Source organism: Natrix helvetica (genome assembly GCF_964273705.1).
Source record: "Natrix helvetica genome assembly, chromosome: 6".
Classification (NCBI taxonomy): domain Eukaryota; kingdom Metazoa; phylum Chordata; class Lepidosauria; order Squamata; family Natricidae; genus Natrix; species Natrix helvetica.
In genome coordinates this window covers 40,761,509-40,774,786 of record NC_138553.1, presented here as the reverse complement: position 1 = coordinate 40,774,786, position 13,278 = coordinate 40,761,509, and the positions used below count along the sequence as shown (strand labels likewise).

The following is a 13,278-nucleotide window of genomic DNA, read 5'->3' as shown; positions in this document are numbered from 1 at the left end:
GCAGCCCAATATGAAAGTCTGAGGCACCTCCATGGTCAATTGGATTTTGGATTATTAGGAAGGTCTTGGCGCGGAATTGTTGTAACAGAACCATGAGTAGCTCTCCTGGATTACTTCATAACACAGCGGTTAGAATGAGCTGTCCCCTGAGACTTCTGCAGAGCTAAAAGGAATGAATTAATATAGCATCCTTACTTACACAGAAATATTCACATTTTGAATGTATGGCATGTATATAAACTATGCAACAGGAGAAATAAAGGTTTCAAGACGTCCTTCATTCATCCTATCAGCTGCTTCCCAACTTCGGTGATCTCAAGCACAGAAGTTACAATGGGCTATTGTAAAACTATATTTTATGTCATCCTATATTAAGCCCTCCTGTTCTTTTCTCTCTGAGAAAAATATTACTTAAATGAAATGACAATGAATAAATAATAATGTCAAGTGTTCAATGCATGTTTACATGTTCTTAAGTGATATGCCCAGAATTCTTTCTTAGGAGAGAAGCAGAAACAATGAGCTGGTAATATTAAATCAATAAGAATGTAATTCCTATTACTCTACCAAAACTGGTTATATCAACTTTACCCAACCTGGCAACTTCAAGATCTGATAGATTACAATTACACATTATCTCCAGTCAGTGATGCTACCTGAAGAATATAGGAGGGATTGTCTTTCTTATTGGGACAATGTGAGAATGAATGGCTTTGAAACACAGGGCCAAGTTTCTTCAAGGTATTTAACTACTTCTCTGATTTTCTTTGAGACACACATGAAGCCACATTACAGAAAATACAAAGGAGTCATTTTCCACTCTTTTATTCTTGGTTTAAATGTAATGGCATACAGTTCTTGATGATTATTGACGGGGTTGAGGAGATTTCCTCTTTGCATGAAAACAGAAGCAAAACATATTTTTTAAAAAGCCATCTTGCTTCAAGGTTTGAAGCAGTTACATACATTATTACTATACATATGTACATTACAAGTATATTGTATATAAATATAATGTATGTAATCTTGTAACCACAATAAATATTAGGAAGAGGGTTTGTTTGTTTGTTTGTTTTAGGCACACAGCTTAGAAAAATGCAGAATCTGCACAGTTTTGTAAGAGTCTCAGAGCGACTCATGCTTATATCATTTTCACACTGAAAAACCAAATACAGTATGTAAAATACAGCCACATCATATGCAGTTCCCCAGAGGCTGAGGAATTCTGTGTTTCCAGCATAATCATACTTGGTAGTCTAATACTACTACTCTATACAGCTATTACGTGTAAGAAAATAATCTGCAGGGTAAATGTTGTTTCCTTTTCTTAAAACTCAGCAAGTAGCCTAACCAACTGTGATAGCTTAAAAAAAGTATAGAGTATCTACAAAACATATGTACAAATAAGTGCAGTAAATACAGGCTTGGTGAATTCTTTGGAACTAATTTTTTTCCAATACACAGAAGGGGACTTAAATTGCGGGAACAAAGGAGGACTTTCCAATTACAGCAGTAGAGAAATATGAATTCACTTAAAAAATTGCTACAAACTGAGGTAACACCTGTACTTTAAAGATAGAAAAATTTCAAATTAAATGCAAAAATAATTTTGTCTTAAAAATTGGCATTTTTTGACAAAGCTAGGCCATCACTAATTTATAGTTATGTGCATTCCCTTCAGTACAAATGGAAACCAGAAAATCAAGCCAAAGGGAATTTTTTTCAAGCTTTCTGTACCACATGTCACGATATTTTGAAGGATGCAGTCATGGGGCACCTGAGATTGCACTCTAGTAAGTGAAGCAGATCACTTCTCTTAAGAGAACAAATGTTCAGTATCTTAATAGAAGCAGAGACATCAATACTGCTTAGCAGCTACAAGTCAGACTCTGGCATATCTGACATGTTTGCCATTATGTAGCCAATACCATAACGACCGTTGGGGGCGGTGTCCACTGCTGGAGAGCCAGACTGTTTTCGGTAAATGTTTTTGCCAAAGGTTGGAAAAGGCCCCTCACTTGGACTCTTTCCATGGATCAGGCTGGTATCATCTCCCTCGAGATTCACTGGTTCCTTGATAATGTGCCCTCTTTTATAGGAAACGGCTGCCAAGCTACCTGAAGTGTCATCAATAAGGTTGCAGCGGCGAATCAAGTAGACAACAGGGACAGGGAGCATGGCCAGAGCAATTAGAGAGATGCAAACAATCAGGCCCCATGTTGGGTAGTTCTGCAACTCCTTGCTTGCCTGCATGGTCCAAGAGAAGTACCATTAGCACATGTTTCCATGATAAGCCAACACTTAACACTGTCCTCTCTCTTCAACTACCATGTTATAAATGGCTTAATCCCAATCCTAGGAAGCAACATGACACCCATTGACTTTTTAGGATGGAAAAGGCGAGGCCCAAATTATGACTGTTATCTGGGAAGGGCATATGGGCCAAGGCTCTGAAAGTGGGGAGGATTTTAACTAGATGCATTTACAGGTGAGAAAAAATGCCTCACAGGTTAACCTGGTGCTACTGGCTAGAGTTTTCTCATCATGGCTTAAACATGGGGTCAGCCTTATTACATAGAGTAAGAAGTAGAATCCAATCATAATGTGACTCCCTTTCAACGAAGCTGATAGTGGTTCTAAATTCCAGTTTAAATACCTTTTATGTTTTTTTGTTCAAGGCTACCTCATGGTCCATTTTCTAAGAATTTTAAACAGATCTCAGAGAACTCCTAAAATACACGCATGCAGTAATTAAGTATCCTAACACTAAATACGAGTCAATGTGTGTTGACTGGCTATTGTTTTAGTCATATATGGTGTGTTCAATAACAAATTCATCCAAAGAAGGAAGCAATTTTATGATTAATCCTAAAAATGGTTCCTACTTTTGGGGACATTATGAACATGAAAAAGCTTTCTCTTGCGACCTTGTGGAGCAAGATGATGATTAGGAACTGCCACACATGCCTGTAAGCATGAGAGAGTGGAAGTTCTGCCTATCAATGCTATAGCAGCAGTCTCCAACCCTTTTGGCACCAGGGACTAGTTTTGTGGAAGACAATTTTTCCAAAGACTAGGTGAATAGGAGAAGAGCACCCCTCGCATGCACAATTTACAGTAGGCTTCACTGTGAGGCCTGGTTCCTAACAGGCAATGGACTTGGAATCCCTGCACTTCAGCATCTCTGCCCCATCCCCTCCTACCCACAGGACAATCTTAAGGACTTTTAGGTTACAGTGCTAATGTTCAGTGAGGAAACATGCTCTCTCATAGTCTGTTGGGGGTTAATATGTATGAGACATACATTACAACTTTAAATTGCTTCTTATCTATATGCTTATTATAACATATTCCCCTCCCACTCTCCCTCCCTTCCTCCCTCCCTCCCTCCCTCCCTCCCTCCCTCTCTCTCTCTCTCTCTCTCTCTCTCTCTCTCATATCTCACTCACCTTTTCCTCAATCCATGCACTGTAACTAGGGGGGCTTAATACCATCTGGATAATACTTGCTACCAGCAAAGATAATAAAACGATGGGGGAAATATATTTCCATGTATAATAATAAAACGGATTTGGTGAAAAGCCAAGCATATCTTTTAAATCTTCCATAAATCTGGAAAACAGGAGAAATGTTATTAATTCAAAAATTATTGTAGTCTTTTCCAAAATTCTAGCTTTCAATGAATAGCCACGGAAATTCTGAGAGTTGTCACCCCAACATATATGAAGGACTAAACATATGAATTAAAGCAAAACATTCTAGTTAATTTAAAAATTAAAAAATATTAACAATGATACACACTTTTCCCATGAAATATACAGTATATGTATTAATTATATATATTATAGACAATAATTTCAAAAATACAGTGTTACCTTCGCAAATATACTTCTTATCTAAGTGTTCTTTATGATGCATAGCATGAGACATAGGAAAGGATGTCACTGTATCTAATAATTACATTTATCAACTTCAGCACAAATGTTTGTCAGCTATTATGGCACTTCCCTGAAGGAAGCTTTAAATATCCAGAAACCAAGCACTAACCATCTTTGAATGCAATGTAACCTCCATTGAATGTAACTGCTGGCTACAAGACAATGTTCATTCTTGGCTTTGAAATTTCTAGCTGCAATGAGCAGCAAAGCTAGTTAGTCCCCCTACGCCAATTTGGCAGACAACAGAGGAAAAAAGGGGTGGAGAGAAACAGTCCCATTGCTAAAGTACGCACGGGTCGAAGGGGGAAAAAAATTCCAACTTCAGCCTCCTGGTGCGGCACATGGCTTTCGGTGAAGGCTGGAAGGAAGCACCACTGGCTCACTTATGCAGCTCATTCCAGTTCCATGTATGGAAATGTAACTTCCATTTCCATTTTTATTTATTCAATAAACAACCCTTTCTGACAATTGTGATGGATAACAAGGTCATATCTCTATATCTGTGTCTTTAACTGTATCTCTCTCTCTCTCTCTCTCTCTCTCTCTCTCTCTCTCTCTCTATCTCTATCTATCTATCTATCTATCTATCTATCTATCTATCTATCTATATCGGTGTTGCATTTATGCTGATAAATAAATAAAAGGAGACATACCGGTACTAGTATAGATCTATTTCAATCTATTTAGCTCTCACCAGCTAACCATAACCTTAGTGGGATTCAAACCTGGGCTGTTTTACTGTTAGGCAGTTGTATTAGCCTCTAAGCCACAAGCTCTCCTCCCTTATCAGCTGATATACTGATGTATGTATGTATGTATGTATGTATGTATGTATGTATGTATGTATGTATGTATGCATGCATGCATGTATGTATTACAGTCTCTATAACATTATCTTAAACAATAATGTACCAAAGACCAGGAGAAGATAAAAGTGAACTTCTGTTATTAAGAACTACCCACGGCCAGCTCAACCTTTCTCCAAATTGTATTCTGAATTGTAACATAAGCCCAGGAAAGATTAATGAAAGCCAGTTGGTCAGAGTCTAATACTTTTAGCTTTCAAAATAAGAAAAATGAAAGAGCTCTGTGTGAAGTAGGCAAGGGCGTGGGTGTGGTAAGACTGTCTCCATTCTATAGGTTGACATTTTGTTTTCTGCTTTTTGCATGCTATTTCTCCCTTTTCTACATTACAAAATCTTTCTGGACTAAACAGCTACAAGAGAATTTTTGATAAGTATTACTAATTTAATTGGCCTCTCTTTATTATACTTGAGAAACTCCTGTCAATTGGTGATGTGTATCTCCAATATAAGTTGTGCTAGAACTAAGTAATATATTAGAGGGATAACTGTATATGACTTTTGTTTCAATAAATATATGTAATTTTGATAGTGCAAACAGTTGACTCGTGTGGTATTTGTGCCTACCAGAGACAATGATCCTTAGAGGGTAGAAAATGTGTTCTTTATTCTCTCATTTTCCCTGCCACCTTCCGCCCACTCCTATAGAGCAGGAAAACCCTGCCCTTTAAAACAATAAAATTGCAACCTTCAGAATTATTAGTAGAGTTGCATATTAAAGAATGAAGTATGTGCACTTACTTGTCTATTCCATAAACGTAACTCATTGCAATATTCTCCAAACTGACCACAATAAGTAGAGGCAGTGTAGCAGAGTAGTCATCAAACATTGTTACAAAGTAATTACCGGACCGCTGCACAAATATGAGACCAATGCAGAATGCTAGAAGACAGCAAGCGACTAAAAGAAAACAGAAAGGAAAAAAGAGTAGAGGATGCATATCCATTATTAACATTGTTTCTTTCTGAGATGAAACTACACCTTTTTTCTTTTTGCTATTTTTCTCCCCCCCCCCCCCATTTATCCTCTACTCTTCATCTAGAAATATGTGGTAAAACTAGGAATGACTCTTTTCCTACCTAGTTAGTTACAAATTCCCAGTGTTATAAATTAAAAAGGACTGAGAAGATTGTATTATTATACAGAATATTTGGAGCTTCATACTTTCCAGGTTCTAAGATTAAACTCTTGGCATGTGCAGGTAGGGCCAGAAAAAAAGTTGTCTCCTGTATGAGCAGGGGGTTGGACTAGATGACCTCCAAGGTCCCTTCCAACTCTGTTTTTTTTTAAACAAAATTTTATTGGTTTTTAAAAAAATAAACAAGGAAAGGGGTAGTGGAATAAGTTACAAATTTTGGCAGTTACAATATGCAGGAGGTGGTCCCTCCCCCCGTACTCATACTTTTCATTTGTTAATACATTAGATTATTACAAATTGATAATATTTTGTCAGCATATAAACTTTTATCTTCAAATAATTTCAATCATTTTACATCAAACAGATTTTCTTGTTCATTTTTGTGATCTGAGTTTTCTCGATGTTGCCCTTTCTCCCCCCGCCAGCAGGGCTCCGGCCCCTCCCTTGTCCTGTATGTCTGGTGTAGTGTCTTCAGGCTTATCTAGGAGGGCTTAATTTTTTTCCATAAAGGCCTGAGCCTCTATGGTTGTATTAATTCTGATTCTTGTGTCCTCCCAGAAAATTAGCATGAGCCATCTGAACCACACCCCTTTCTGGTATAATTTCTTCGCTAATAGCGAATAATTTTTTCTTCTCTCTCTCACTTTCTTAGGGATCTGTTTCAGAATGGCTATTTCTCTATCCTGGTATTTTAGTGCTTGCCCCCTTTGTGCACTCAAAATCTCATCTCTTATAGTCTTTCTAAGGAATTTAATGTGTACAGCGGGGGGAGATGGGGCGACACCGAGAAAAACCAGATCACAAAAATGAATAAGAAAACTTGCTTGACATAAGTTGACCGAACTTATTAATTGAATTTATATGCTGACTATATGTAACTATTTAGTAATGAAATTTTTTGCAAATGTATACTTTGAGTATGGAGGGAGGGGACACCTACCACACATTGCAACCATCAAAATTTGTATTTACCCATTACCTTTTTCCTTGTAAAATTTTTTAAAAACCAATAAAACGTTGTTTTTTAAAAAAATTGTTGCAAGGCAAAATCGAAAATACAGGGCTAGGCAGACCAGTGATTTGATTTAGTACTGTATAAGATAGTTTCTTACATTCTTGTGAATATGATATATTGGAACGAAGATAATTATGGGGAGTACAAGGTACTCCCATGTAACACCTTTCCTGCGCGAGCTGCACTGGCTTCCTGTGGTCTACCGGGTGCGTTTCAAGGTCTTGATAACGATCTTTAAAGCGCTCCATGGCTCAGGACCTAGATACCTGCGGGATCGTATCCTGCCTCATACATCCCTGCGACCAATCTGCTCGCACAGAGAGGGACTCCTCCAGGTGCCGTCCACCAGACAATGTCGGGGGGCGGTGTCTAGGAGCAGAGCCTTCTCTGTAGCGGGCCCAGCCCTGTGGAATGACCTTCCCCCGGATATTAGGACTACCTCTGACCTCCGCGCCTTTCGGATAAAGCTCAAGACTCACCTATTCCAAATAGCTGGCCTGGCTCAACCATAGTTTGTTCACTCTGCTCCTGACGGGTTTTTTAATTTTAATTTTGGGGTTTTTAGATTTTACTGTGTTTTTTAATTGTTTTATTCATCTCCTCCCTCCTCCATGTACATGTATCTGTTTAGTGTGTGTGTATTGTCTATTTTATATTTTATGTGTTTTCTTGTACGCCGCCCCGAGTCCTTCGGGAGAGGGTGCGGCTAAGAAATAAATTTTATTATTATTTTTATTATTATTATTATAAATATGTTTTGTTTAAACCAAATTTGAATCAATATAATTTTATTGGTTTAAATTGAAATATGACTCAATAGATTTAATCATATTTCTCCAAATGTTGTGATGTAATTCTCCAATGCCTACATTAGTAGAAATTGCTTTCATTTCCGTATTGTGTTAGGGAAGCAGCTTGTCATAGAACATGTATTGGCAAAAAGACCTCCCAATAATTTACAGAAGTATACACCAAATATGAAACAATTTTAATCCGAATGTATAAGAAATATGGAAGGGGATACAGAAAGATGAAAAAATTAAATCTGGCAAACATGAGAAGCTGAACAGCACAGATAAGACTGTCTCTCTTTATTATATCTTTCCTGACCCTAATTTACACTTTCGTTCCATTCCAATTCCAAAAGCCCTACAGTTTTCCAACATTCAGGAGAGGGTCTTTTGCAAACGTTCCCCAGCTATACAAAATAACCCATTAGAAATTGTTATTGGCCTCCACCTTGATATTTAGAAAGTCTGTAAAGATGCAGGTGGGGGACACGGTGGCTCATTGGCTAGGATGCTAAGCTTGTTGATCAGAAAGGTCAGCAGTTCAGTGGTTCGAATCCCTAGCATCGCATAACGGAGTGAATTCTGGTTACTTATCCCAGCTTCTGCTAACCTAGCAGTTCTAAAACACGTAAAAAATGCAAGTAGAAAAATAGGAACCATCTTTGATGGGAAGGTAACAGCATTCCGTGCACCTTCGGTGTTCAGTCATGCCGGCCACATGACCATGGAGACGTCTTCAGCTTAGAAACGGAGATAAAGCACCACCCCCTAGAGTTGGGAATGACTAGCACATATCTGTTTGGGGAGCCTTTACCTTTACTTAAAGATGCACCTCTTTTTTTCCAGATTTTAACTCTCAAGTGATTTTTGGAATCATTTTCTTGTTAATTGGTTAATCTATGTTGAGCTTATAATATGGGCAGTTCTCAACTTACAACAGTTCATTTAGTGAATGTTCGAAGTTACCACGGAAGGGAAAGAAATGATTTATGACCATTTGTCCCACACAACTCTTGCAGAATCACCATGCTCAGGTCATCAAAATTCAGATACTTAGCAACTGACTCATATTTATGATAGTTGCATGTAAATTATGACCTTCTGACAAGCAAAGTCAATGGAGATGCTAGATGCACTTATAGCTTAACAACTGCAATGATTCATTTAACAACGGTGGAAAGAAAGGTGATAAAAGAGGACAGAAATCAATAACTGTCTCCTTTAGTAGCAGAAATCTTGGACTCAATTGTGGTCATAAGTTGAGGACTACCTGTACTTATTTTTAAACTTTGTTATCAGTGTTTTTCTCAGTGGAAACACAGAGAAGAAACCAATAAAACAACAGTAATATAATTTAGACACTATTATGCCTAAAAACACCTTCAGCCTAATCGGATAGTATCTAGAATTATCTTCACTGAAAATAATACTTATGATCTCCATATGTATTCTTAGAATATATAACTATGAGTCATCATAGGAGCTATGTTTACTTGCTGAGAAAAAAAGAGGATTTTTTTTTCTTTTGCTACCTGTGATGACAGTTATATTTCAATAAGAAATTTCTTATAGCACCCATTTTTAAAGAGCACTTACTATATAACAAGCACTGAGAACCGCCCTGCCGCCCTGTTTCGGGTGTCCTGCTCCCTCCTCTTTCAGAGGCCGCGGGAGGCCCCTTTACAGGGTAGGGCAGAGGAATTTGGGAAATATCTGCAGGATAAAATCGCTCAAATCCGGAAGGATTGGGTCCCTTTCAGTGTCCCAGTGGAGACGTCCGTGGCGAGTCTTGAGAAACCAATCTGGGAGGAGTTTGACTTGGTTGCCATCGAGGATTTGGACAGATTGCGTGGACGACTGCGACCTACCACATGTTTACTGGACCCGTGCCCCTCCTGGCTTGTACTGGCATCCTGGGAGGTTACACGTGACTGGCTCCTGGGCCTAGTGAACGCTTCATTGGGTGAGGGGTCTCTTCCGGCCGCCTTGAAAGAGGCGGTGGTGAGACCCTTGCTCAAGAAGCCTTCCCTGGACCCTACGGAGCTGGCCAATTATCGTCCTGTCTCCAACCTTCCCTCTCTGGCGAAGGTTGTAGAGAGTGTGGTGGCTTATCAGTTTCCACGACATCTGGATGAAAATGATTATCTAGACCTGCACCAGTCCGGCTTTCGCTCCGGGCACAGCACAGAGACGGCCTTGGTCGCGTTGGTGGATGATCTCTGGAGGGTCAGAGATAGGGGTTGTTCCTCTATCCTGGTCCTATTAGACCTCTCGGCGGCTTTTGATACCATCGACCATGGTATCCTGTTGCACCGACTGGAGGGGTTAGGGGTCCGGGGCACCGTTTTGCGGTGGTTCGGCTCCTACCTTTCCGGCCGGACGCAACGTGTGTTGGCAGGGGAGCAGAGGTCGACCCTAAGCCCCCTTACTTGTGGGGTGCCACAGGGGTCGGTCCTCTCGCCACTCCTGTTCAACACATACATGAAGCCGCTGGGTGAGATCATTCGTGGCTTCGGGGTGGGATATCATCTGTATGCTGATGATACTCAGCTGTACATTTCCACCCCGAACCACCCCAACAAGGCCGTCAAAGTGATGTCCCGGTGTGTGGAAGCCGTACGGGTCTGGATGGATGACAACCGACTCAAGCTCAACCCCTCCAAGACGGAGTGGCTGTGGGTTCCGGCCCCCCGGTTCAACCAGTTAATCCCATCTCTGGCCATCGGGGGCGTACAACTTGCCCCCGTGGAGCGAGCGCGCAATTTGGGCATCCTCCTGGATGCCCGGCTGTCCATGGATGACCATGTGACAGCTGTGGCAAGGGGGGCGTTCCACCAGGTTCGCCTGGTGCGCCAATTGCACCCCCTATTGGACCGGGACGCCTTACGCACAGTCACTCATGCGCTGGTGACGTCTCGCCTGGACTACTGTAACGCTCTCTACATGGGGCTTCCCTTGAAATGCACTCGGAGACTACAGTTGGTCCAGAATGCGGCCGCGCGGGTAATTATGCGGAGTACAAGGTACTCCCATGTGACACCTCTCCTGCGCGAGCTGCACTGGCTTCCTGTGGTCTATTGGGTGCGTTTCAAGGTCCTGATAACGATCTTTAAAGCGCTCCATGGCTCAGGACCTAGCTACTTGCGGGATCGTATCCTGCCCCATACATCCCTGCGACCCATTCGCTCGCACAGAGAGGGACTTCTCCAAGTGCCGTCCACCAGAGAGTGCCGAGGGGCGGCGCCTAGGAGCAGAGCCTTCTCTGTGGCGGGCCCAGCCCTGTGGAATGACCTCCCTCCGGATATTAGGACTACCTCTGACCTCCGCTCCTTCCGTGTAAAGCTCAAGACCCACCTATTCCAAGTAGCTGGCCTGGCTCAACCATAATTTGATCATATCGCTCCTGACGGGTTTTTAATTTTGTAATTTTATTTAGGGGATTTTAAATTGCGATTTTAACTGTTTCCATTCATCTGTCTACCTCCTCCACGTACACATATACGTCTATATTCTTGTGTATGTATTGTCCATATTTGTATTTCATGTGTTTTTTATTGTACGCCGCCCCGAGTCCTTCGGGAGAGGGTGCGGCTAACAAATAAAATTTTATTATTATTATTTATTACTCAACATCACAAATGTACCTAGCCACAAAAAAGGATACCTACATTTGTCCTAAATACTTGGAAAAACTGGTTCTAATATTTAAAATTTCAACGGAAGAGTACTAATGTTAGAAAAAAAAGAAATTCGCATAAGATGTGTAAAGTAAAAAAAAAGACAAAATTCTGTTTTAAAAGAAAGATCATAGGATTGTGTGATAAGTTATCTTCAAAAATTAGGTTCACGTTATCCTGTAGGAAACTTATTTATCCCCAAAAGAGCCTGTGACACTTTAAATGTTCCCTTACTCTAAGGTGTGCTTATATGCACACACAAAGAAACATTGATTCTTTGCACTAATTCCATAGCCAGCCCTGGTAACAATCAAGTAGGTCTAAATATTTAGAACAAGGATGAATAGAACCTAAAAAGTATGTTCAATAATTTCCATTTGAATAATTTGGCTCTCTAAAATTCCCCTTTTGTCTTCAAACAGCTGTTCCATATTTGAGGTGGACTATTCCATCCTCATAGGAAGTGTTCTGTTACGGTTCTGACCTTGCTCGTAAGGTCAGAAAAGTGTGTGAGCACTTCCTTTGAAACCAGAACAGCCCATTGAAAATGTTGAACTTGAAATGCTTTGCACACCTCTAATAAAACCCATGTGGTCTTCTGTTGACAGAATCACGTCTATAATCAAAGGGAGGCAATTCTATCTCTGCCCTGCAGTAACTGGCACATGCTCCTAATCTGCTCTGAACAGTCCCGTGATAGGAGGGGTTTCGAAGAAGGATAAACGCACCTTTTTTCCTACTGGTAAAAATCATCCCATTAGTATAAAAGCAGATTAGGAGGCTACTTTGTAGAGGGCCATTTTCTTGTAGATAACATCAAATATCAAGGAAGAAATGTAATGCCAACTCACCAGTCAGAATTTCTTTTCTCACTTTGAAGGTATCAACTATAGGTGTAGTGATCCCTTCAATTGTTCCGAACATGCTGCCAAGCCCTAGATTTACCAGCATCAGGAAAAACATCACTGACCAGAAAGGAGAAGCAGGGAAGTGAGTCATGGCTTCCGTGAAGGCAATGAACGCTAAACCAGTTCCCTGAACAGCCTGTCGAGGAGAAACCTCAGTGATTAACATTGGTCAAGAAGAGGAAGTTTGAAAAGAAAGTAGAGACACTGAAACACACTTAGTGAAGAGAGCCAGGGATGGATGCTACTGCTTAGAGCAGCTATCAGAGCTGAGTCAGCTGCGAGTCCTGTCGATCCTATTATTCTGGCTGGCAGGGTCCAGGAGGACGGCCTTCCCTGCTGTTGCTCTTGCCTTCTAGAATCAATATGAGGTTGATCCCAACTCTCCTGTCACAAGGATCTAAAGACATGATTCTGCCAATTGGCTTGGAGCTCCAATGGGAAACAGCACAGTGGAGGTGGTTGATCGAGTAACCACAGATCCCACCCCACCCACTCCACCTCCACCCTCCCCACATTCATTAGAGTTTAATGTTTGATTTTATTTATGCTTTGATGTATATGTATAGATATATATTTATGACTGTAAGCTGCCCAGAATTACCCTACGGCAGGGGTATCAAACTCATGTCATCAAGGTGGCGTCACGTGACGTATCGGGACTTTCCCCTCCTTTGCTAATCCAGGCGTGGCTAGCACGTGACGCATCCAGCTTGCTGGGTGGGAATTTGACACCCCTGCCCTATGGTAAGATGTGTGCCAATAAATTTTAGTAATAACTAAACAAACAAACAAACATAAGCCACTAGTGGCCACTACTGCATTGCAAAATTATTGTAGCAGCTATGGATCTTGGGCATTCCTTAGCATCAGCAACAGAGGTGGTATTCAACTGGTTCTCTCCAGTTCGGACAAATAGATAGCGGCAGCTGCAGGAAGCTGCGCCCACC

At 40.8% G+C, this 13,278-nt stretch overlaps 1 protein-coding gene across 3 annotated transcripts in view; it reads right to left on the bottom strand.

The window, feature by feature from the left end:
• Positions 1–819: 819 nt before the first annotated feature.
• SLC6A15 (solute carrier family 6 member 15) overlaps positions 820–13,278 on the bottom strand; it is a 53,496-nt gene continuing 41,037 nt past the window's right edge. For all 3 annotated transcript variants that reach the window (XM_081956815.1, XM_081956814.1, XM_081956816.1), the window contains 4 exons: positions 12,275–12,467; positions 5,543–5,702; positions 3,450–3,612; positions 820–2,247 (listed from right to left, as the gene is read on the bottom strand). In XM_081956815.1, the coding sequence (XP_081812941.1) occupies positions 1,876–2,247; positions 3,450–3,612; positions 5,543–5,702; positions 12,275–12,467 (888 nt within the window). In that variant the 3' untranslated portion in view covers positions 820–1,875. The remainder of the gene's footprint in view (positions 2,248–3,449; positions 3,613–5,542; positions 5,703–12,274; positions 12,468–13,278) is intronic.